Below are 23,107 nucleotides of genomic sequence, written 5' to 3'. Positions count from 1 at the left end.
ATGATGATTAGATTAGGATGACTAGGTTGAATTAGGTTGATTAGGATGAAAGAAGCATATTTCGCGGTAGTGGGTCTGCTCATTGGTAGGAGCTTGTTGGGCCGCCTTTACTTGAATTCGAGAGAAGTTCAGAATTTAGCTGCTTGCTCACTTGAAGCCCTCATGTTATTGGTGTGCAGCTTGCCTGTCACTCTGAGCCAACCGTGGTAGCACCAGGTGGTTGCCAGTCGGTCATGATCTGTGTTCTGACGCCCCGTTTTTTCACCGCCGCTCGGCTGATCTGTGCCACTGGTTTGCCAGAGCGCGGCCGACCTGCGGATGACACACCGTTCGGAGCTGGCGGCGCTGGAGTCGGCGCAGCGGCTGCGGCTCGCCGAGCTGGACCAGCAGCTGGCTGGCCAGCGGCTGCGCACCACGGCGCTGCTGGAGGAGCGCGAGGCCGAGCTGAGCGCGCTGCGCGAGGCGCAGGCCGGCGCGCCGCCCGACCCCGGCGCCGTGTCCGCCTCGCTCTCCCAGCTGGGCTTCAGCAGACACGAGGGCCAGATGCTGCACTACATGCAGGTGGGCGCGTCTGGGAAACCAGAGGTACGGGGCTCGATTCCCCGCGGTACCCGCCCTTCTTGCCAGGGTGAGAGGCAGGCGGCGCCATATAGCCTCAGCAGCTGAGTGCGTCGTAAAGCCGCAATGGCACACACACACACACACATGCAGGTGGGCGTGGTGCGGCCTGATGCGGCGGCGTGGTGCGCGGCCGCGCTGGTTGCGCTGGTGGCGGTCATGTTTGAACCGCGGCGGGCCCGAGTCCGGGGCTTGATGTCGACCCTGCTGACGTCTATGGATATGGAAGACGTCTCCGCCGTACGTTAGGGTGACCATGTGGCAGTTTATTGCCATAACGCATTGGCTGCGGCGGGAAACGGTTTCGAACATTGGCTTGTATGAGCCGTGTTCCGGGAACATGGCCGTGGTCGTGGGCGGGTAAGGTGAACTGTTATTACAGACAGGGTGGATAGGTTAACCAATGGCTGGCTCATCTCCTGTCATGCTGGCGCCACTCAGTGGGTTGGCGCCAGAGCCTGGGCTAGGGGCTCACAACATGGTCTGAGCCGGATCCTTTGCGACTCGCGTGGACCGCGGGCATCGCGTGGTGCCGCATATACCCCTTGACCACTAGATCATGCGGTCAGCTGTGATATGCCTCAATGTAACTGTCGGTAACGCTAGCGATTCAGCAGTATTTTGCTTACTGTTGCCTCAGGAGGTGGCGCGGAAGGACAAGGAGATCAGTAACCTGCGGCGGTCCAAGCATCAACTGGAGTCAACCATGCGGCAGCTGCAGAACAAGATGCTGGAACGGGAGGAGCATCTGCAGGACGAGGCCGAAGTGTTGCGTGACAAGATCCGCCGGTGAGATGGAAATCCGTGACCAGATCTGGTGACGAGATGGAGATCTGGGACTTCATACCGCGATAAGATGTTGATCCTTGATGATCCGATGAGGATGTGGAGATCCATAATCGGCCCTACAGGTGACATGGGTGTGCGGGGCCAGATCTGATGATGAGATGGAGATCCTTTGTCGGTCCCGCTAATGGGATGGGGATGCGGGACCAGATCCGATGGTATAGGCGCTGCATGACCTACAGCAGTCGATGCGCCCTAAAACCCCAAATCATCATCATCATCATCATCATCCGATGGTGAGATGGAGATCTGTAGTCGGTTCCGCTGGTGAGATGGGTTACGGAACCAGATCCGGTGGTGAGATGGAGGTCCGTGGCTGGAACAGCTGGTGAGAAAGAGATCCTTGGTGGGTCCCGCTAGTGATATGGGGATGCTGGACTAGGTCAGATGATGACGTATAGATCCACTGGAAAGTAAGGCAATGATGCGAATGGAATGTTACACGAGTTGGCTTACACATCTGTGAGCAAGCTGAACACGTGCGTCGCAAGTCTATCATCACCAGTTTTGGAAGACATCAGGCCGTGTCCGACTTAAAGGTGTGGCCAGAATTCTGTTTTGATCGCCGCTGGGAGGGGGGGGGGGGGGACCGCGAAATACGTGAAAGGTGTTGATTGTTTTCATGTGTCACGTGGCATGGGTCTGGTGAAGGCATTTTTGTGTTGGCTGATGTCTGGTAATTATTGTACATGCGAATGTAAACAAGAACGTGGGTTCACAGTATTGTTTACATTTACATTTATGGTGCAGTCGACAATGAAATGAATGAAGGGTCGGTCGTTTGCTCATATCACATAATTCCTTTTCTTCTCGTTTTGAATGTTTTGTCGCGGATTTTATCAAAATATCAAAAGATTTGTGTGCGGACTTGCACCACGTATGGGTCTGATTCGTTTTGGGTGAGGCTTAAAGCCTGATTACGAGTGAGACAGGCATAGAGATGTGTAAAGCATGCATGCCTGACAATACTTTGTCAATAACAACGCTGATGTCAGCTTAATTTTTTACATATTATCATATGTCACCTTACATTTGAACTTGATTTGTGTGATCCAAGCGTGTTTCGAATCGATGTCGAGGATTTATATAAATAATCCTTCACAACAAAAACAAAAAGCATATAGGCATAGTGTATCAGTGTGCTGTTTGCGTACGGGCGAGAAACGTGTATTATACACTGTGCGCTGATATGTATAGCGATGAAGACCAGTGGTGGCGAGTAATCTACTGTCGGCTCCTTCGAACCAGGCCGACATCAGGTGTGTCCACTTACACCATCTGCGGGCGCACGTGTCAGACCGGTAACGAGGGACGATTGCGGCCGACCCGCCGACCGCATGCCTCGCAAGTGTGACCAGCCCATTACCCGGGGGTATAAAGTCGGCCCGCGGCGGTGCGGGGTGGCATTCTGACCGCTCCCGGTGGGCCAGCGACAGCCGACCGCGCCTGAGCCATGAAGCTGTTTGTGGCCGCTTGTCTGGTGGCGCTGGCCGCGGCCGTGCCGCTCGACTCCCGCGTCGAGGACCAGGACGAGCTGGAGATGCACGAGATGTGGGCGCCCACCTACCAGGAGGTGCAGGAGAAGGCCGGTCTGGGCGCCGACCGCGCCACCACGCTCTCCCGCTCCGGACAGGTGCTGGACCAGACCTTCTGGAAGGACATCGCCCAGGACATCCTGCGCACCAAGCTGGCCGACCCCGTGTACGATTACCAGGCTAAGAATGCCGTGCTCTTCATCGGCGACGGCATGTCGATCCCGACGCTGGCCGCCGCCAGGAAGCGCAAGGGTCTGCAGCACGGCGCCGACGTGCCCGAGCACACCATGCTCTCCTGGGAGACCTTCCCCTACCTGGGCCTGTCCAAGACCTACAACTGCGACCGCTGGACGGCCGACTCGGCTTCCACCGCCACTGCCTACCTGACCGGCGCCAAGGGTAACTTCCTCACGGTCGGCGTGGACTGTTCCGTGCTCATCTGGAACTGCGACGCCGTCAACGAGGCGTCCTCGCCCAAGTCGATCCTCCGCTACGGAGTTGAGGCCGGTAAGTGGGTCGGCCTGGTGTCCACCGCCCGTATCACGCACGCCTCTCCCGCCGCCACCTTCGGCCACACCGCCTACCGTACCTGGGAGTCGGACGCCGACTTCGCCGCCATGGAGTGGATGACCGGTCCCGTCAAGGACTCGTGCAAGAACGTCATGAAGGACCTGTCCACCCAGTTCGTTGAGCGTGAGGGCATCGACATCAACGTTGCCTTCGGCGGCGGCTGGGGCAAGTTCACGCCCAAGGAGGTCGAGGGCGGCTCCCGCCTGGACGGCCGCGACCTGATCCAGGAGTGGAAGGACAAGCAGGAGTCCCTGGGGCGCAGCCACGCCTACATCAGCACCAAGGCCGAGCTGAACAGCTTCGACGCCTCCTCTGCCGACTACGTTCTGGGTCTGTTCAGCCGCAGCCACATGCAGTACCGCGCCTTCCAAACCGCTGACGATGTCAACCTGACCGAGATGGTGAAGAAGGCTCTGGAGATCCTGAAGCGCGGACCCAACGGCTTCGTCATGTTCGTGGAGGGCGCTAAGATCGATCACGGCCACCACTACGGCAACGCCTACACGGCCATCGACGAGACTGTGGAGCTGGAGGAGGTCGTCCAGTACGTCATGGACAACACCGACGAGACGGACACCCTGATCGTCGTCTCTTCCGACCACTCCCACACCTTCTCCATCAACGGCTACCCGGAGCGCGGCCTGGACATGTTCGGCCCGGCCTCCTTCCTGGCCGGCGGCATGCAGAAGGGCGGCCCGCCGCCCAAGCTGCCCTACCCGATCATGCAGTACGCCAACGGTCCGGGTGGCTCCGAGGACTGGTCCGAGTTCGAGGCCAAGCGGGCTCGCCTCGCTGACATGTCGCCGGAGGCCGAGTGGCGCGACCCGCACTACAAGCAGGTGGCCGGCATCTATCTGCCGAAGGAGACGCACGGCGGTGAGGACGTGGGCATCTTCGCGCGCGGCCCCGGCGCCCACCTGCTGCGTGGCAGCCTGGAGGAGAACGTGATCCATCACGTTATCAACTACGCCCTCTGCCAGGGTGATTACGCCACCATCTGCGACAAGAAGTAGGCACACTTCTCGCCGCCATCACCAAGACTTGTCCAGCGTGTTCGGCAATACTCCTGTGTTTCACCCTATATTGGATCGTGTGATGTGCATGTCCACGTGCAATTTAAATAAACCTGCTAGTCAACTCGCTTTCGTGTGAGTTTTTTTTTGCGCATTTCGTAGCTAAACTGGACACCAATTTCCAAAATGTTTTCGTCAGATGAAATACTTGTCCGGGATTGGGAATCTGTATTTGGAGAGTGAAATGGCTTGGAAAGATCACGCGCCAACACTTTTCATCGACCGCGGACCGCATTAACCTGTATATTATGGCTTCATTTGTATTTCATCATTACATATATGATCATCACATAAGACCGGATGAGAAATCCAAACAACGTTGCTGTGATTGCTTTGGGTGTAAAGCATAACCACGTTTAGAGATTGTCGGATCGGGTTTAAGATTTTATTAACAGAAACTGATTGCGGTGAGTCGATCAGCCGGGTGTTGATTGTCGACAAAAATGTAATGATTTTCCCTCATGTTTCATTTGTATGTTCTCTGTTAACTTGGGAAGAAAGTTTGGTGCATTGATGCTTGATTTCATGACTTCCTTTGCTTGCTGAATTGGACCAATTGTCTTCGATTTGGGAACAAAATTAAATGTGGGCGGATGTCGTGGGAAGACGGTAGATATGATTTGACTGGATCCCCAAAATAGCGACTTTTACGATGCCCAATTCCAAGTTGTGTTTGTAATCCTTTGCTAATGACATTGTAGTACGTTATCGTTACTTTTTCACAGGACAATGCAAATCGTTCACCTGCTCACCCAATGCATCATTGTGTAAAGCCGAAGAATACGTGTTGGGACTTACTGACAGGACGCAAAACATGCGACGCTTCTTTCTTCCGGGCTCGTGGTGCCCTTCCCTTCGGTGCTGCCGGCGTTCAGTTCAGAAAAGCTACGCTGCTCGTGCGCATTGGACGCAAAGAAAGCATTCCGGGTGGAATACGAAGCGCTAACTATCCGCGCCTGACGTCACCGCCAGCCTCGGCTGTTTGATCACCTGCCGCAGTGACTTCTGCCGATGCCACGCCTGGGGTGCCGGGACACGTTCACAAATTACGTGTGCAGCGGCGCGCACCTGCCGGCCTTTGCATCGTTGACCTTGGCATTCCAGCGGAGCATCCTTGCATCCCTGCCGGCCCCGCCGTCATCGGGTGTTCCTGCCAACAGGCTGGAGCTGAACTCGTCGCGGGAAGGCGCCAACCTCGAGTACATCAAGAACGTGGTGGTGCGGTACCTGCTGTCGACGGACGCCGCGCAAAAGGCGCACATCCTCAACGCCATCTCGACGGCGCTGCAGTTCTCCTCGGACGAGCTGCGCCGTGTCAGGCACTGCCAAACCGCCACCTGGTGGCCGGCCTCGTCACAGCGATGACGTCGCCGTCTGGCTAGCCGGCGTCGTGCGCACGCCCAGTGGCCGGCGTTGTCAGAGTGGTGACGTCATGGTGACGTCAGACGGATCCGCGTGCACCCGCTGCGATATGATGTGAAGGTAATAACGATTTGTTCCAGTTTTGTTTTGCTCGGTCTGTAATGCGTAGCCCAAGCTGGTCTTCATCCCATGCCGTACCGAACATGGGATGAAATATACAACGGTTCTTCATTAACAACTGATTAGAGACTTCCTTTACCATCAAACATTTAATTCATTTCATTCCAAAAAAAGCTCACCGCCGGGCTGAACAAGCAGCTGTCAAGCCGCCACTGTGACCAAGTAGTTCACAGTCGCGGCAGGCGAAGCGAGACACATTTATTTTTATGCAGGTGTGATATTCAGCTGTTTGTTTCCTGTAATACCTGGCCTACCGTGCGTTTGAGGTGTGCACATTAGGGGTACTGCCAAGAGCTGCGCGCGGAGTGCGGGGTTTTCCGTCGCACTGTTTGCTTCCACCCATATCAAGCGGACGTTTTGCAAGTCTGTGAGTGCAGTGCATGTTGGGCACTTGATCGCACTGGTCACCATTCTTCCAGTCATTGTTTAGAGCGCGGTACCGTTGCTCTGACGTTGGGCGGGAACGATGCTTCAGGTAGTGTGGCGGCCTTGTGCGAAGTGGTTTTCGTGAGTATGTTGATAAAGTGCATGTAACGAGTTGTTTGGCTATAAGCTGTGATATGCTGGTGTGTGTGTGTGTGTGTGTGTGTGCGCGCGTACGAGCGTGCGTGCGTGTGTGTTGTAGCACGTTACTGAAGTGAAGGAACAAATATATCTGATGATGGGACCGCTTTGTCCTGCGTGGCAGCCCTTCAGCCTGCTCTGCCAACCGTCTTACGTCGGCCACGCCAGCTCACTTCAACCAACTTGTAAACTAGCAATTGCTTAAGGTCGTGAAGTACAATCCGGTAGTGTACAACATTCTGTCCGGTAAGCATAGTGATCATTTGACAATAGAAAGCATATCCTTTCTAAAAACCTTTTTGTGAGACAGTAGAATTAACACATTTAGACACGGGGTGCCATAAACAACTGCAATACGGTTTTTATATCGCAACTGTACGAAATCATTGCGTCGTCAAACAGTAAAAAACAGCTTGACGAAACCAATATGGTTTTGTATCCCTGCTGATCACCTGCATCTACAGTACTGGGCCAGTCCGAGCTGAGGATTCGGATTCGCAAGATATAAATACATTCAAACCTCGGGAATCATCGGATCCTGAAAACGAGGACTCCAATCCTTTAAATCGGGATTCAGATTATAAAATCACTAATCGAAGTCTTGACAGTTGCCGGTTGAATATCCTAGTACATTCACTGCACTATCTCAGTCCGCACCCTGCCGGCGGTCTGGGACAACCGTGGCCGGGGGCGAGGGGGGAGGGGGTTGATCTCCCGTGGGATCTCTAACTTCCAGATGCCGTGTAAGAAAAGGAAAGATGCGACTTCGAAGTTCTCGTCAGTTAATGACGAAAACACCAGTTCGTTTACCCCAGGCCAGATGTGAGATTATCAAAGGCCACAAAATGTCGAAAATGGTATTTCCGGTGGATGTAGTTAAACCTATCTTAAAACATCAAAACAGACATTGAGGACACGGGGAAAACGTTTAGACTGTGGGGAGTCCATTCCGACCAGTTCTACTCCCCCATACGGACCAGGTCAGATCAGGTCACAGCCCAAAATTAGTCTACCAGTAACCTACAAGAACGATACTTTTCTTCACGATGTGCTTCGGACAAAGTTTATTCTATTAAATGTGGCTGCGGAACAAAACTATTCCAAACATAAAACTACCATTTTAGGGTGGCACAGCTTATCTTAGGTCAAGCTGGGTCGAATTCATAAGCCATTCAAGCGAAAAAAAATAAGGCGCTGACCGGGTCCATGTGACCAGTACAATGTTTTTCTGGGGGTCAGAAACAGTGTATTGTACATCTACGGATTCTCAAGGTCGCCTAGTTGTCGTCTTCATGTCTACATGTTGTTATACATAGCTCCTTCAATGTTTGGCGATGCATTTGTAACAGCCTGATAACAGGTACGTCGGTACGCGAAATTAGACGCCATCAGCTCCACAAACACAACAAGAAGGTAGTTTCACGCGTCGCACTGGTTTATCTTGCCCCTCCACTACTGACAACATAGGTCATTGTCATTGGAAAACGTAAGATGACATTGCATGTCCTCACATAACCTGCTGTGACCTCATTATGCCTCAGAATGACACCACATGTTTTCAGTTGAGCATTCGATTTCGGCATCCAAAATTACCCAAAAAATCAGCCTGCTTTGAGCTCAGCATGCGTTTTGCAAAAGCTACAAATAGAGATAAATCATGACCTGGGCCAAAGTCATCTCCTCCGTGGTCATACGATAGTTGTGCATGTACGTTATTACCCTGTTCATCGCATTTAAACACCAAAACTACACAAGAGACTGCAAATTTGCATAATTTACAAAAATGCCAAAAAATTACCTTGCTTCAGGTCACGGACCTTACCTTTTCTAAAATGTTAGAAATATACAAATTTTAGGTACCATTGCTTTCTATCGGTATAAAAAATTCGAACAATGGGAAATAACTCGCAAACAAGTTGTGTTCAAAGTCTTTTATAAGTTGGCTTCTTTTGACCTGACCCAGATAACTGATCTTCGCAGATACAAACTTCAAATCCCGACAAAGGATGCTAATTTAACAGATGAACAGATAAGAGAGTTTCGCTGCGCTGCGTACGCCCGTTTTTTTTTTACCTGTGCTCGAAAAACTATTGGGGAGATGTCAACTGGGTGCGGGTTATAGGGAGTGTTCCACATTTCCTGTGGGGTTTCTAACCGAAATAGCCTCTTGAAGACGTTTTGGTGCTGCTCATAATCCTGCTCCTCTTAATACCTAAGCCCCTATAGTTCCTGAGCTATACGCCCGCGGAAATGGGGAAAGATATATCGGGGTGAGTATTTAAAAGTCACCTTGGCATTCACAACGATATTGTGACGTCATTCAAATCTTGCCATTCCATAAGCCATGCGGCGATCAAGGCGAACAGAGATAACTGTCGAGGCGTTCATATCTAGCGTACGTGAGCGTGATTCCCAGATAACGGCCGTCAGGCTGCAAGGAAGTTTCCCGCAGCGGCCTCTCGCTGGGCACCGCGTCATGGTACATACAAGTAAACACTGAAACACGCTGCTTATGAAAAACGACGTAAAATACTATGGAATTCGTGTAAAGTATAATGCACACGAGAAGCGAACAGATCAAAGCAAAAAGCGTTGCCGAAAAGTCGATGAAGACGCCCTTGTTTCCTGGTAACAATTAGGATTTGTTGGAAATTTGTGGTGCCTCTAGAATTTGACGTCACATTAAAAGAACGTTTTGGGACTGTCACGTGATGCTTCATGTTAAGTGTACATCACCCACAATTTGGTAGCCAGTTCCCCACGTCGCTTTTGTTCCTTGGCGCAATTCCGTTGGACTCCGTTGCGCAGCTCAAAATACAGACGCCACGTATGAAATGTTGTGTGTGTGATCCAGAACTGAGAAGGTTTGAATCAACTAATAACAAGACGGGGACCTCTTGTGGTACCACCCCACAATTGACTGCTTCTTAAAAGTGCAGGTTGTGGTGCATGAAATGATGGTTTTGGGCGTTTCTTTGCCAAATGGGCCAAGCTAACATTTCGGCAGAGAAGAAGGCACAAAAGTTGTGTTGCTTCTGACTTCGGTGGCTCTTTAAAACAAAGATGTTGTCATCCTTCAAATGACCCGTTTGAACTCGGTACTTCTCTAAAGTAAATGTTATGGTGCCCAGAATGAGACTTTTGGTAACCCATCGCCGCGTGGGTTGATTCATGATTTCGTCAATGGGATGGGGAAGCACGTACATTGTGGTGTCCCCTGGACTTTGCTGTCATTGAAAATTAACGTTTTGGGGCCGTTTGCGATACCCCTGGAATCGGACGCCGATTAAAATAAGGTCACGATGCTGCGCGAGAAGATGATTTGGTACTTCTTCACCGCTGAATGAGCCAGTATTTCTCCAGTGAGGTGGCACAGGCAGTGCAAATTCCCTTGCGATTTGTTGTCTCTTAAAGATCCAGCAAGGACCAAGATTCAGCCTGTAGTTATGTCGAAAGATCCAACGAGAACCGATATCCAGTGTAACATGATGTCAATAGAACCAGCAAGAACTAAGACATAGCTCAGGATTAAGCTGAGATCCAGCGAGAACCAAGCTCTAGTCTGAAGTGCTGCCAATGTAAGCAGCAATAGCCAGAGTCATACCCGAGGATCCTATCAACCCTGATTTTCCAGGTTTATTTAAGTGTTACTCAGAAAAGTTTAGTTTAGTTAAGTGTTACTCAGTACAATCTTTTAAAACAGTTCGAGAGGCTGACCTGACGTGGGGTCATTTGGCTGCAGCCTTAAGTTAGCCATGGGACGGGCACCACGCAGCCTACCGGGGCTGCAACACCGGACGTCAATGTTTTTTTTTTCTCTATGACGTGGGAGCGTGCATCTTAAATGCTGTGTTGCACAATTGTTTCATATGTTGGAAAATATCAATAAGCTAGGGCATCGTAACTGCTAAAAAGATAATATTCAAACCAGCACCCTCTGGACACAGGTCATTGCATCCCGTGGGAGGAGGGGAAATTTTAGATTATGAGACAAACTGGAGAAAAAGAAAGTTTAAGGAGGATATTCCCATCGCTAGAACGCACAGCGACGCACTTCTGGATACAAAACTAGGGGTACCAATAGCGAGTGTAAGTCGAATTTCGAAATGGGAAGGCTGCCCTCACGGAGACGTCTGTAATATGGGATACGATAGCGGGCTTCGGGTTAAGACATTTGAACGCGTCTGCGTTATTTTGTTTTATAATTGAGATATGCCGTATGCGTCACCATTAAATTGATTCTGAAATGCGGAGAAACTATGTACATGTTTAAGAAATATGCGCGATGTCAGTTGTCATGGGAAATGGTCACATTCAGAAGAAATGCACTGTAATCGTATCAGAGCCTTAAGTGTATTGGATGTGTTCTTTGTCAACGGTTTGCATTATTTATCTGCGGCGAAGATAAAAACAGTCTACTTTCGTTGCCTTAGAGGGATAAGCATGCTAGATTACATGTGGCTTTTTAGTTTGTTCTTAATACGTGCCTAATTCTGTTTTCATGCATATACTCTGACCAAGCCTGAAGAGGGGGCAGGGATTATCCAGAAAGCTCCCGTCGAATGCAAGCAAGCTGGTTGGAATATTATCTTTTTTGCATTTACGCTATTTGTTTTTGCCAATCGAATCTGCACGAAAACTAAACCTTCCTAAACAAGCATACGCTGGCCATGCTAATACAAATCCATGACTCAGTTCGAGCTACACTTCACGTTCATGGAGTCCTCAACATCTCTGTAGAACCCATACAAATTCTGGTTGGGCCTCTGAGCCCTGTCGGTTTAGAAAACAGTTTGGTGAACTATTGTAAAACGAACAGCGGCGGTGGCTTATCCCACGCAGCAATTTAACACCGCTTTCTTCAGCTTATTTGTTTGGAAGTACAAGGATAAATGAATCTTGCGATAGCTCTTGGGACATACTCCAGTTACAGGCCGTAAAAACAAATATGAAACGAAGAAACTCTTGCCCCTTGAAATCAAATAGGCCTTGTCCGGTGCCTTCGTGTTGTTACAACTGGGAATCTGCTTCGAGGACATATTTCAAGCATTATAGGGGCGCAAAATACGTCCCAGTCTGATCCGTGAACGCTGCAAATTGGTTTAGCAAGCGTTCCGGAAGCATCTTCCATGACCGTCCTTATTTCGTGCGCCCGACGCCCGCCTGGTCTAATCTGCTGCTGCTCACGTCCTTCGGTCTTATTTAAATTTCAACGCGGGCCAAGGCTGCTCTTGCTCCAAAGACTGCAAGCGTGCATGTTAAAAGCTTACCATGTTATTGGTTTTGCGGGCTGCTATGTCGTGTGCCGCCCGCCTCCGCGCCTGATAGGGCGGCTCGTGGTGGGTTACGCCAATTGGCCAGGCGGAGGTCACGTGGGCATAACCTGCGGCGCCAGGCCAACGATGACGCCGGGCGGGCGCGGTGCGAGCGACAAAGGGTCCGGACTTTTTTCTTTGGATTCTGGATTTGAAGATAAAAGAGCAAGTGTGGGACATGATGAAACAGGATCACTTCTTACTATTGGCACACTTAAGTAGAAAAGAATGTTCTAGACAGCACAATTATCTGTTTAGCAAATATGTTCCCCAGTGTGCCATGGTTTGATTACGTCATCGTACCTTGCACAACATTGATTGGGAGCCATTTGGCGCCCGCTATATCTGGAAATCGCGCTCACGAAAGCCAGATATGAAACACCTCGACATTTATATATTTTTATATTGATCGCCGCATGGCTTATGGAATGGCAAGACTTGAATGAGGTTATTTTGGCGTTATGGATGTCAAGGTGACCCTGAAATAGTCTCCCCGAAAAAGTCTGCACATTTTCGCGGACGTGTGGCGCAGGATCTAGAAGAGTTTGTATCTCAAGAAGGGCAGAAATGCGAACTGAACTACTTGATCTTCAAAATAGCTATTTCTATTCAAAACCACACATGGGCCTGTGTAATTGAAGCCTCCTGTCGATCCACTCTGTTGAGCACTAATGACACCCCTTACCTTTCTCAGGAAGTGTTCGCTACTCACGCGCATGCTCGTGCCAAGTCATGAGCCTCAAACAAGTTTATTTTTCACGCATAACATTGTGATCACCCTGCACACCGCGCGTATGAAAGCGAAGCGCTTAGACAGGATCATGTTGCCTGCTGCTAAAGCACGCATGTAGAGCTACGGTTGCTATCTGTTACATGCGCACGACGTGGGTACATGCTGCCAGGGGTACTACATGACACTACTGCCTCTGCACATTTTCAAACAGCTCTTCGCTCACGACACACCGGCCGGCGACATTAAAGACGCGCCTTCGTCACATCACATGACTAACGCTCCGCCAGCTGCGGCTATTCCTGCCTGGGTCCGGCCGCCCCGCTGCTGAAACCTGCGCTGGTCAGAGCGGGCTCGCCGGCACGCCAACTCAGTCCTGATGCTTCAGCTCCGTCTGGAAGCTGAGGTCAGTGCCCTGCAGGCGTTCCTGGATCCAGACGTCCATCCGCGCGTTCATCTCCGGCGTGAAGTAGTTCTTCCAGTCGCCCGTCTTACCTGGAAGAAAGACAGTGGTCGTTTTGTGATCAGGAAGCCCATGGGCTCTGCGTAACTGGGTGTCAGCATGAGACGTGAAGGAGGGGGATCTGTATGAGCACGCCAGGTACTGGTTCAATCTAGCCGCGGGTGTAATCCACGCGGCAACACACATACGTAAAGCCTATAAAAACAACAGAACAAAACATAGAGGAGAAAAAAAATTACCTGAAACTTACGTGGGTTCGGTTATTTGGCCATTTAGATTAGAGCCCTTTCGAGCAGGAATGATCATTTCAGGGCCATTGGATGAAGGAGAATGCATAATAGTGCGCAGGACTGCATGCGCCAGGTGGCCAACCGCCGAGCCTTAGCCAGCGCAAGGACCTGTCTGCGGAGTGGGTGCTGGGCGCCCAGTCGGGGCCGCCCTCCCGGGGGCCTCTGGGCCCGCTCGTGGCTGACGCATGCAGCCTGCCCCGTACAAGCCGGGCGTCACAAAAGTGGATGATGAAGCAGGAAAGAGGATGAGAGGGTCGGATGGAAACTTCGGTGGAGTTATCACCGGTGTAGTTAGCTGCATACCCGTGAGGTGCGTGACGCACATTTTGTGCACGATCATTTTATATTCCGTCATTTTGGAAACCGACTTACATGAAGAAGCATACGGTTGCGCATCGTTACAAAGGAACCAATGCGCACGACAGCTCCATTCTTCATCGATTTTTGCGGTCACCTACCTTTCCGGACGAAGCTCTCCTGTTCTGACAGCATTCCAACTTCCTTGAACATATCGAAGTTAACGTAAGGATTTTTCTTGAAATTGTCAAACTTCAAGTGCTCGCACAGCATCTCCATCTGGTCCGCCGACAGTTTTTTCCCCAGGAAGTCACTCACTCGCCTAATGACACCTTTCAGGTCGACCTTCATCTCCTCAAAGAAGATGAAGAGAAGGTTGGGATGCCCCCTCTTCTTCCAGGCCTCTCTTACGTGCGGCATGAAGGGCGCCTGTATGACCTTGTCTTCCAAGAATAGGTCAAAGAACTCCGCAAACGACCCTTCGAAGTCTAGCATCTTAATGAGTTTGTGATGATGATAGTACGACACAAGCGCATCCTTGGGGTTCCGCGCCACGTACACCACCTTACACGTGTCTAGGAGCTTCGGGGGCAGCATCGAGAACGGCATGTGGCTCTTGATGAACCGGGGAGGCGCATACGAGCGTGGCCACGCCATCATCATTCCTAGCCACAGAAGACGAAAGGCCTTCAAAGGATTGGCTTTCAGTCCCTCCCAGAGCATACTCTTCGCCCGGTTGTCCGATCCCAGAACGCGGTACGACATCTCCAAGAAATTCCAACGGTCCGGCATCAGGTTGCACTGGGCGCCCTTGAAGTCGCAGTCGTTGGCGATGAGCCAGACCATCTCCTGCGTCCACGTAGTGCCGCACTTGGGCATGGTCACCACCCAGATGTCTCGCGGGTCCACGGGGTAGTTGTACATGCTATGGAACGGCTTCTCCGGCAGCTTGGGGTAGAAGTAGCGATCCTCTCCGACCGTCATCGCGCCATCCTGCAGTCCGGGCACCAGCCGCTTCACGCGGGCGTTGGTTTCGTCGTCGACGTCTTCGAACCGGTGCGGGTACGGTAGTGAAGTCATGGTGTTCCGTCTGCAGGACAGCAATCAAGTTAGTGTGCTCGCGGCCGGGTAGTGGGACACTAATGACATTTGAATGGTGGCAGGCGTTGAATCGAGTGAAATCATGACATGAACGCTATGGGGTCAACCAGGAGCTCACGGTGGATGGTATGCGTTGGTGACCAAGCACCCGGACCGACACGTTCCTGGTTTCTAATGCTAGGTTTTGGTTCCCATCGGCTTATTTGTGAAATAGAGGAGTTTTTTTAGAGAGGAGAGGAGAGGACATTCCATGATTTCTAGCTTACATTCTTTATTTTACACACAACAAATCCTGTTCCTGGCTCCCGTCTTCTATTTCGCAAAACATCCGGATTCTTGTTTCCCATTGATTCGTCGCAACTGTTGAATCCTGGTGCCTGGTCAAGGCTGGTTCACTCACAGAACATGACATTCGCGTTTTTGGTCCGCGTTGACTTGTTCACAGGGATATGAGTGAATTTCTATGCATTAGTTTAGCATGCATCTCACCTCATTCCGAAAAAGATAAATCTTAAGTTAATTTCGCAAAGGATCCTGCACTAGTTTTGTTACGGACGTTTTGCTATTTCTTTTCTCGCTCTTCACGCGCTCCACGCTGCCTACGCTGCGCAAAAAGCTTCTCATGCCTGGCTATGCCGTGTTAAACGTAGCGCCCCCCAAAAAGTCGAGTTTATTTGACCCATAACTAAGCTACAGGTGCGAAACAAAGATGGGCAGGTTGTTCGTCATGGGCAGAGATCTAGGGTATCCGGCTTTCGTAAATTAACAAAATTAATACATAATAAATTATTACAAAATTAACATAATTTAACATCATTAACATTAAAACGTTAAGGGTGATTTGCACCCACATCCCAGGGTGGCGTAGCGCTGTACATTTACTTCATCTCTCGCTTTCTCTGGTTATATTTTACTATAAAATCCAGCTCTATCAAAAACCATCTGTCTCCATGCATGACAAAATGTGTGGACGAACCCAAATGCATGTTTGTGCTTTTGCACATTCAGGCAAGGTTTGTGGTATTCAGTTTTTCATTACAGTCAAAATCTTTTCAGGACAAGGGAAAACGTTTGGAGCAGCCCATGATGACAATGGAAGAAATTTAAACCTGCTGGCCTGATAGTGATAAACATTGGTCAAATGTTGATACAATGCACACGTGCACATGAATACTGTTTTGCATTTGGTTTTGAATTGGTTCCATCTATCATAAGAAGTGACGGCCAAGTACTGGGTTGAAAGAGAAATATCCCTGGTTGTATGCGCATCTCGCTTCGTAATGCCACACAGGCTTGATTTTATCTTTGTTCCGTTCGAGGGCAGGTGGACTGGAATTTAAGTTGTTGCGTCCAACATGGACTTGGCACTATGGTGCTGCTCACCACGGAGCAAAATGCAACATATATCAATGTATTGCGGTCAACGAAACCCGGTATGACCAAGCCATGGCAGTTCGAGCTTGCTTTGAAATCCGCTGCTCTCCTTAAAAAAAAAACAATATTGCGCCCGCGGGAGAAACTTCTGACGGATGGATTTAAACTAAACGAAAAAAAATACTGGACAAGGCTGGTGGCTGTGGTAAAGAACACATGTGCATCCCGAACGTAAGGTCTGTCACCATTAAGGTCCCGTCAAAATCCATCGAAAAGACTATTCAGGAGGTTGATGTTAGTCACATAACCTTCTGGCTGGTCCTAAGAAATTATCTCAAGCTGTGTCCCTGCGACATGACTGTTCTCCAGTAGCTGCCAGCGGCAGACAGACGAGAGAAGATGACATTTGCCAGCCGGCTGGAGACGAAGGCTGGGGCCGATCCTGGACTTAAACCGTATCTAGTTTATCGGCAAGACCCACGTCCACCTGCACTGGGTAGCAAACGTCCAATCTGCCGGCTTTGTGCCTCTCAGCCGCCAGAGCCCGTGCTTGAGAGGTCGCGCATAGTCCAAAGGTGACGGCGTGGTGCACCATGAGGTCCAGCGACTTATTGGGTCCTTCTCCTCCAAGGTGCAGATCGCCGAGCGGCCGCGGCCACCAGGGAACGGCACGCTAGCATGCTGGAGGGTCTCTGGATGCGGCTGGAGCAAGGCCCCGAGGTCAAATAGAGAGCGTCTTGGCAGGGTTTGGCAACAAGGGGGGGGGGGCAGGGTCGACAAAGGGCTCGTTAATGGTGAGAGAGACCCACAAAAAGCACTAGATTTGGCCCCCTTGATTTCGAGGTGGCACAAAATTCCTCGTTTTACTTTTGCTCTCAACTTCTTCAATTCGAACAAAAGCTAGAACAGCTACCGAAAGGTCCAATTCTCTTTGTATTTTGAAGTCAATAAACTGAAGGAATGGCCACTAAGTGACTGCATGGAATCAAGAGCCAGTGCTTTTCATTTTGCAATGGTTAAGTGAATCCTTTCTCAACAGATAAAACATGGAGGCTTTGTCAAAATTTGCTGGGTTCTACGGATAATTTGAAGCCCATAAACGTTGACTGTAGATTGACATAGAATAAAACATTCATATAAACATGTGCAAAGCCAACCTATGCCCGCTTGGGAATGTTCAACGTTCAGTCGGAGCCTACTGATGACAAAATTATGTCACGTAGTCTTGAGTGTCCGCGCTCGCAAGTCTTAGAAATAAAAATCCCGGCGTCGCAGTTTCCTTAGGCCGCACGGTGTCGGCCCCGCGGCTAACACCAGTCGGCGGCCAATGGGCGGACGGAAATATTGAATAACTGAATGAAGTGCCTTTGTACGCCTTAGTAGATCAATTAGTCGCTTGTAATGCAGTCCTAGGAGATCTTTACCTAATGCCATTTGTACATTGATGATAGCAGCGGATTTGCACTTACATGCAATGCGAACTGGTGCTGGAGGTGTATGGTTGGACTGGAAGAGTAAAGGTTGAATCCATATTTTTCCGACTGTTGTGTTAAGTCACCCTCGAAATTTCACCATTCCCAATCGAACCACCCGTCAATCGAAAGGTCTAAAACGCACCGAGTCCAATCTCTGAAGGCACGAATTTGTTTTGAAAGACTTTGGTAAGCGTTATGTCACACCAGTCGTCTTGTGCGCTCGGCGCCCGCCGCCTGATGTTGTCTGCAGCGGCCAGCATCGCTACGCTTTACGGAAACTATAGCCCTGGCCATGGCTGTTCTTGCTCTTAAGGCTGCTAGCGCGTGGGATCAACACTTTTTGCATACTTCGTTTCACTAGCCGCTTCTAAAAAAATGACGATGTTCTCAGGCAAGCATCGGATGGCCTTCTTGACTTTGACCTCATTTGATCCGCTCTATTGTACACTAATAAGACCCCGTACCCTTTTCAGACCCATGGTCTCGTGGGTAGAATAGCAGGAGGCAAATTGTCGTTCCCGACCAAGGATTCAGGGGCCATTCCATCCTAGCGCAGCGTGCCTGCCGGCTGTCATTCTGGCAGCACGGGAGCGAGGTCCCCCGGTCGATCCGGAGACCCTTAGAGGGAAACATCATACGTTGACTTCTTCCCCGGTGCGAAAAGTCCTTTGACCCGGGCAGCTGCCCCCGGATCGATGCAGGAGCCCTCGTTGACGCAACACGATCCCTTATTGTTGCAGGTGGTTCTATAGTGATCTTTGGCCACAATATGGGCGCTCGTTGTCCCAGGGGTCTCCTACGGGTGTAAGAGGCCCACTGACCGACACTTGAGGTCCTATTGTATTTGATATTTGAGGACAGTTTGGTGTTGGTGGTCCCTGTTAGCTGACTGACATAGAGGCCCTCGATGTCCCATTGGGCTTTGGATCGGCGCTAGAGGCCATCTGCCCGATATTTTAAGGCCCGGCCTTCAGACTGGGCTGGGAGCCTCCAGCGAAGCTCCTGACCATCGGCCTCGAGGAACTCAAAGGACCCCTTAGAACATTTGCAGGCCCCAGCCTTGTCTTTGCTTGGGAAAGGAGAACCCACGGTCCAGGCCAGCATCTCGAAGTAGGCGTGTTTTCAAAATAAAGGCCATGATGCCCTGGAATGAATGTTTTTCCTATGACTTCCAGGGAAGGTAAGGAAGTTTGGGCGTTGCTGGAGTTCGGTGCCTCGTGAAAATGGGGGTTTTGAGATCCTTTAAAAGGACCGCTTTCGATAAAGACTCTCCTGAAAATACAGATTTTGGTGTTCCTACATGTAAGATGTGGTGCCACTTGCCGAATGGGCCGATTCAAGATCTCGTCAATGGAAGGCACGACCATTGCTGTGCTCCTGGAATATGCTATATTAAAAGTTTTGGCGGCGCTTTGCTTTGCTTTGCCAAGTACTTTTCGGTGCCCCCTGCGCTTGGGTGTCAAATAGAAATAAAATATAGTGTGCCCAAAAGAGAGTTTTTTAGCACTCCTGTGCCGAAGTGGCTGATCACAGACTTTTTTCATAATGGAAGGCAAATAATTTAAGGTGCCCATGGATCTTGATGCTCCTTGAAAACGAAGGCATTAGGACACTTCGAATAGATTTTACTTAGATTTGGTTGCTCTACAAAATAATGGTCATAGAGCACCGAAATGAAGATGTTGGTACTGGCTGGCCCAATGGGCCGATCCAGGATTTCGCCAGTGGTAAGGCATGGAAATTACAGGACAACCTGGAATACATTGCCTCTCAAAGGGAACGGTTGCTGGGCCCTTTGAAGCGCCCCCTGAAATTGACTGGCCCTTGATAACAAAGGTTACGCACACTTGTGTGCGGCTCAATTTTTTGGAGCCGGCTCAGACGTGGCTCACAAATTTTGGGATCCAACTCAGCTCATAACCCGTAGCCGTGCAAAAATTTTTGGATTAACCTGAGTCCAGACTCCTTGCTTACGTTGAATCATTTGGCTTATGACTCACGCGGCTTGCAAAATCTAAGATCCGACTCATCCATGGCCCACCACCCTATGACTCATTCATATATATACATGCATATCATACTATAAAAAATTGGTACACAAAGACTAGCAGCAAGCTTGCAGTTTGAACCCAGCAAATGCATTGCAGCAAACAATGCCTTTTCTGTAAACCGTCACCAACCAGCTCTCTCAAGTCTTGGCTCTTTGGCTAGCACATTACACCTGGCACCTGCGACCCAGACCCATTAGTTTTATAGCATGCAGTGCGGACTAGGCTGTACTTAATTAAATAGTTCGCAGTCTGCGGCTGCCAGATGCCAGGTGAGAACATTCACATGTACGTCACCATTTTTCCACCAGCCAGTGCAGGCCGTGCTTTGCAATGGCATGTCAGCAATTATCGTAGGATTTCAGGTGTTGCAATAGGGATTAGTTAGCTAGGATTTTATAGATAGCAGACAATCTTTCACTGGTTTTGGTAAATGATATATGAATGCAGGATGTCTGTACCACGCAGGATGTCTGTACCTCTTGTTCCTAGCTTGGATTTGACATGCTTAAATCAGGGTCAACAAAATTGTATTTTCTGTTGGTTCATTGCAATAATAAACTTGGTGCCAATTGCGTCAAAATATTTGTTACTAATGCTATATGCTATTCATTTTAACACTCTGAGATGGCCTGTTGATTTGCATGGAGTGTGCTGTGCTTCCTCATATTATTATTATAGTTTGAACCATATGGCGCACTACCACGACGCTGTTAGAAATGATCGGTATACGATTCAGCTCATACAATTTGTGAAGAATGTGATCCAGCTCATGCCTCAAAGCAGCACTTTTTCCAAACAAGCCGGCTTAGCTCTCGGCTCACCCCAAAACTATACTCGTGAGCCGATTTACGATTCACCTCGAGCCGAACACAAGTCTGGCTGTGATGTGAAGTGAAGTTTTCGGTGTTCCTCGCCCAGGGGTCCGATCCAGGATTTCGTCAGTATGCCTCGAAATGAAGGTTCTGGTGGCGCCCCCCCCCCCCCATCACCATGAAAGGTTGCTGCTGAGAAAGGGCACCAAAACCCCATGGAGGCCCATGGGGAAGCATGGCCATAGGCTGTACCACTGGGTCCCGTGCTGCGGGCCCCTAACCAATACAAGGGTCCCGTATTGACTCAGGGACCCGACCAAAGTAAATGGTAGGCCCCACCCTTGTCTCTTCTTGGGAAATGGGCCCTCAGGTCCAGCCAGGCACGAAACCGATTATTCGGTACTCGTGGTGCCTTGCCGACATAGGCTCTCATCGATTCAGCAGGCCCTAATCGATGCCAAGCGCCCTAGTGCCGGTATTTGAGTCCCCCCCCCCCCCCCCATCGGATCGGAGCTCCTAATGCGGTCTCCCGCCAGACTTTTGGTACCTTTAGGCCATTTGGTACCTTTAGGCCCCCCCAATCGGGCGCTTCTCATCGGTACCGAGTCATCCGAACGGTCCCCGGGACCTAAGGGGGAAGGTGCCCCGTTCCCCCGCCCTTGCCTGCGCCACTGCATCTTGGACCCATACGTGTCTGCGTTTAGATGGCACATATCCCGTCTACGTTATGAGCGTCATAAGCTAATCACCGATTCCATAATGTTGTTTATGCTGCCCATACCTCATTATCTTACTTAACTGTTTTGCATTTGTGTTCGGGGCGATTATTATACTGACATTGTGTATTCACCAAACGCTAATTTGGGTCGCCCAAAATTGTTTGTAGATCCAGTTTCTGTTAACTGCAGCCCGCAGGAAACATTGCATTCCCAGATCTGCTTAAGCACAGCACGCGAATGGGCACTGCCTCCTCACATGAATTTCATGTAAAACCCTGATTCTTGCTACCTCTCTTGACATCACATCTTCTGAATAATGGTTCTTGCTGGTTCCTGAGCATTAGTAAAGCCTGGATGTTGAATCTTGCTGGGGCCCAGGCCATCTTCTAGGCTAATCATGCGCCTTCCTGAATTTCTGCGGGGTTCCAAGCTAGTTTCCTAGTTTTTCTGGATATCTCTAATTTCTGCCGCATTTCTGGAGTGATTCTAAAATAGTTGCTGCGTTCTCCTTGGTCCCGGAACTAAGAATCGGTTCTCCGGAGGAAACCTTGGCAACAGACACATGTCTGCTCTCACGAGCCATTCCATATGCGCCGCGGCAGTAATACGCATTTGTCTTTGAGCTGCAGTCTCAGCCTGCTCATGGATTCAGAAAAATTGCCGCTCTTGGTGCAAACACCGGGATAATCGCGTGAATTCGTGTTATGTTCTCTGCACTAACTCCAACAATCCGGCTGGCCGGTGCCTTCTCCCGCCCGCCCCCCCCCCCCCCCCCCCAATGAATACGCTCTATTTGCGGGTTAAAGCCACTTCCATGCTTCTAGCTGTGGCCAATAACCGCCGTCTGTAAGCCAAATACCATAAGGAGTGGAAAGCGACACGCACCCATACACGTGAGGAAAACTCTAAGAGACATGCACGTTAGATCACATGTTTGATCATGTGATCATGATCACATGTTCACACGTCACCACATGTTCACAGGAATGAGTTTTCGTTTCTTTGCATACGTTCTAGTGTGGGGGGATACGGCATTCAGGATTGACTGCGAATCACATGCTAATGCCGTGCTGGCCGCTAACCGCCGTCACCCGCGGAGATGCGCATGGCAACACATGAACGTGCCGCGCATGAGCGCACCTCGAGCTGCGCACCTCATTGTGGAGTGGGGTGATCATGTCTGGATAGGGCTCCTCAGCGAACGGCGAGCGCTATGCTGACCTCTCACCTGCGTGCGGGCCTGACGCCGTCTCCGTGCGTACCACCTAGAGGCGCAACTGTCGCACACTGGTCACATGCAGAGCCTGTCGAGTGATGCAACACGGCCGCGGGCCCACTAGCCACACAGGCACGCCATGGCCTTGGCGCTGATAGGCCTCGCCGAGCGCGGCAGATAGCGACCGGTGTACCGCCGCCGCCGCCGCCGCCGCCGCTTGCGGCCCCGGCCCTGACCGTGAGTCGGAGACGCCGTCCTGCGGCCCGGCACCAGCGCGGTTACCGCTCGTGTCCCGTTGTGCAACGCCCACAGTGTACGTACGCGGGTGCACGGACCGGACCCAGCCCGCCAACGGTCAGATGGATGGGAGGGTGTACCCAGAACGTGGGCCATTACGTACGCCGTTGACACCTTAAAGGTTGGATCCAGGAGTTCCGATCTCGGAGAACACATTCCCCCGAGACGCATCATACGTATCAGCGCGTTTCTGTGTTATGAGCGTAAGAAAGGTCCTTC

General features: G+C 50.6%; 2 protein-coding genes across 3 annotated transcripts; one reads left to right on the top strand and one right to left on the bottom strand.

Annotated features, from left to right (window-relative positions):
• The first annotated feature begins 464 nt into the window (after positions 1-464).
• LOC119093732 (GRIP and coiled-coil domain-containing protein 1) lies at positions 465-7,007 on the top strand. Its single transcript, XM_037216737.1, has 3 exons — positions 465-561; positions 1,259-1,407; positions 5,803-7,007. The coding sequence occupies exons 1-3, from the start codon at positions 544-546 to the stop codon at positions 6,005-6,007; spliced, it is 372 nt and encodes a 123-aa protein (XP_037072632.1). The 5' UTR covers positions 465-543; the 3' UTR covers positions 6,008-7,007.
• Positions 7,008-12,805: 5,798 nt separating this feature from the next.
• On the bottom strand, positions 12,806-22,700 carry LOC119093702 (sulfotransferase 1C4). 2 transcript variants are annotated; one of them, XM_037216703.1, is made up of 3 exons: positions 22,597-22,700; positions 14,005-14,933; positions 12,806-13,288 (listed from the first exon to the last, which is right to left on the bottom strand). In XM_037216703.1, the coding sequence occupies exons 2-3, from the start codon at positions 14,921-14,923 to the stop codon at positions 13,164-13,166; spliced, it is 1,044 nt and encodes a 347-aa protein (XP_037072598.1). In that variant the 5' UTR covers positions 14,924-14,933; positions 22,597-22,700; the 3' UTR covers positions 12,806-13,163. The 2 variants fall into 2 exon arrangements, with proteins under 2 accessions (XP_037072598.1, XP_037072597.1); XM_037216702.1 differs by having other exon boundaries at positions 22,604-22,700.
• Between the last annotated feature and the right edge of the window lie 407 nt (positions 22,701-23,107).

The sequence above is a fragment of the Pollicipes pollicipes genome, unplaced genomic scaffold (assembly GCF_011947565.3).
Source record: "Pollicipes pollicipes isolate AB1234 unplaced genomic scaffold, Ppol_2.1 Scaffold_4002;HRSCAF=4701_pilon_pilon_pilon, whole genome shotgun sequence".
NCBI classification, from domain to species: Eukaryota; Metazoa; Arthropoda; class Thecostraca; order Pollicipedomorpha; family Pollicipedidae; genus Pollicipes; species Pollicipes pollicipes.
Note: the sequence above shows the minus strand (reverse complement) of the source record. Positions and strands in the feature narration are given on the sequence as shown.

Excerpts from the sequence above, each read along its gene's own strand:
- LOC119093702 (XM_037216703.1), bottom strand. The coding sequence starts at position 14,923 with ATGACTTCACTACCGTACCCGCACCGGTTCGAAGACGTCGACGACGAA. Across the intron at positions 13,289-14,004 it reads GGAGAGCTTCGTCCGGAAAG|GTAAGACGGGCGACTGGAAG; the intron begins GTAGGTGACCGC and ends TCTTTCTTCCAG.
- LOC119093732 (XM_037216737.1), top strand. Across the intron at positions 1,408-5,802 it reads TTGCGTGACAAGATCCGCCG|GCTGGAGCTGAACTCGTCGC; the intron begins GTGAGATGGAAA and ends TCCTGCCAACAG.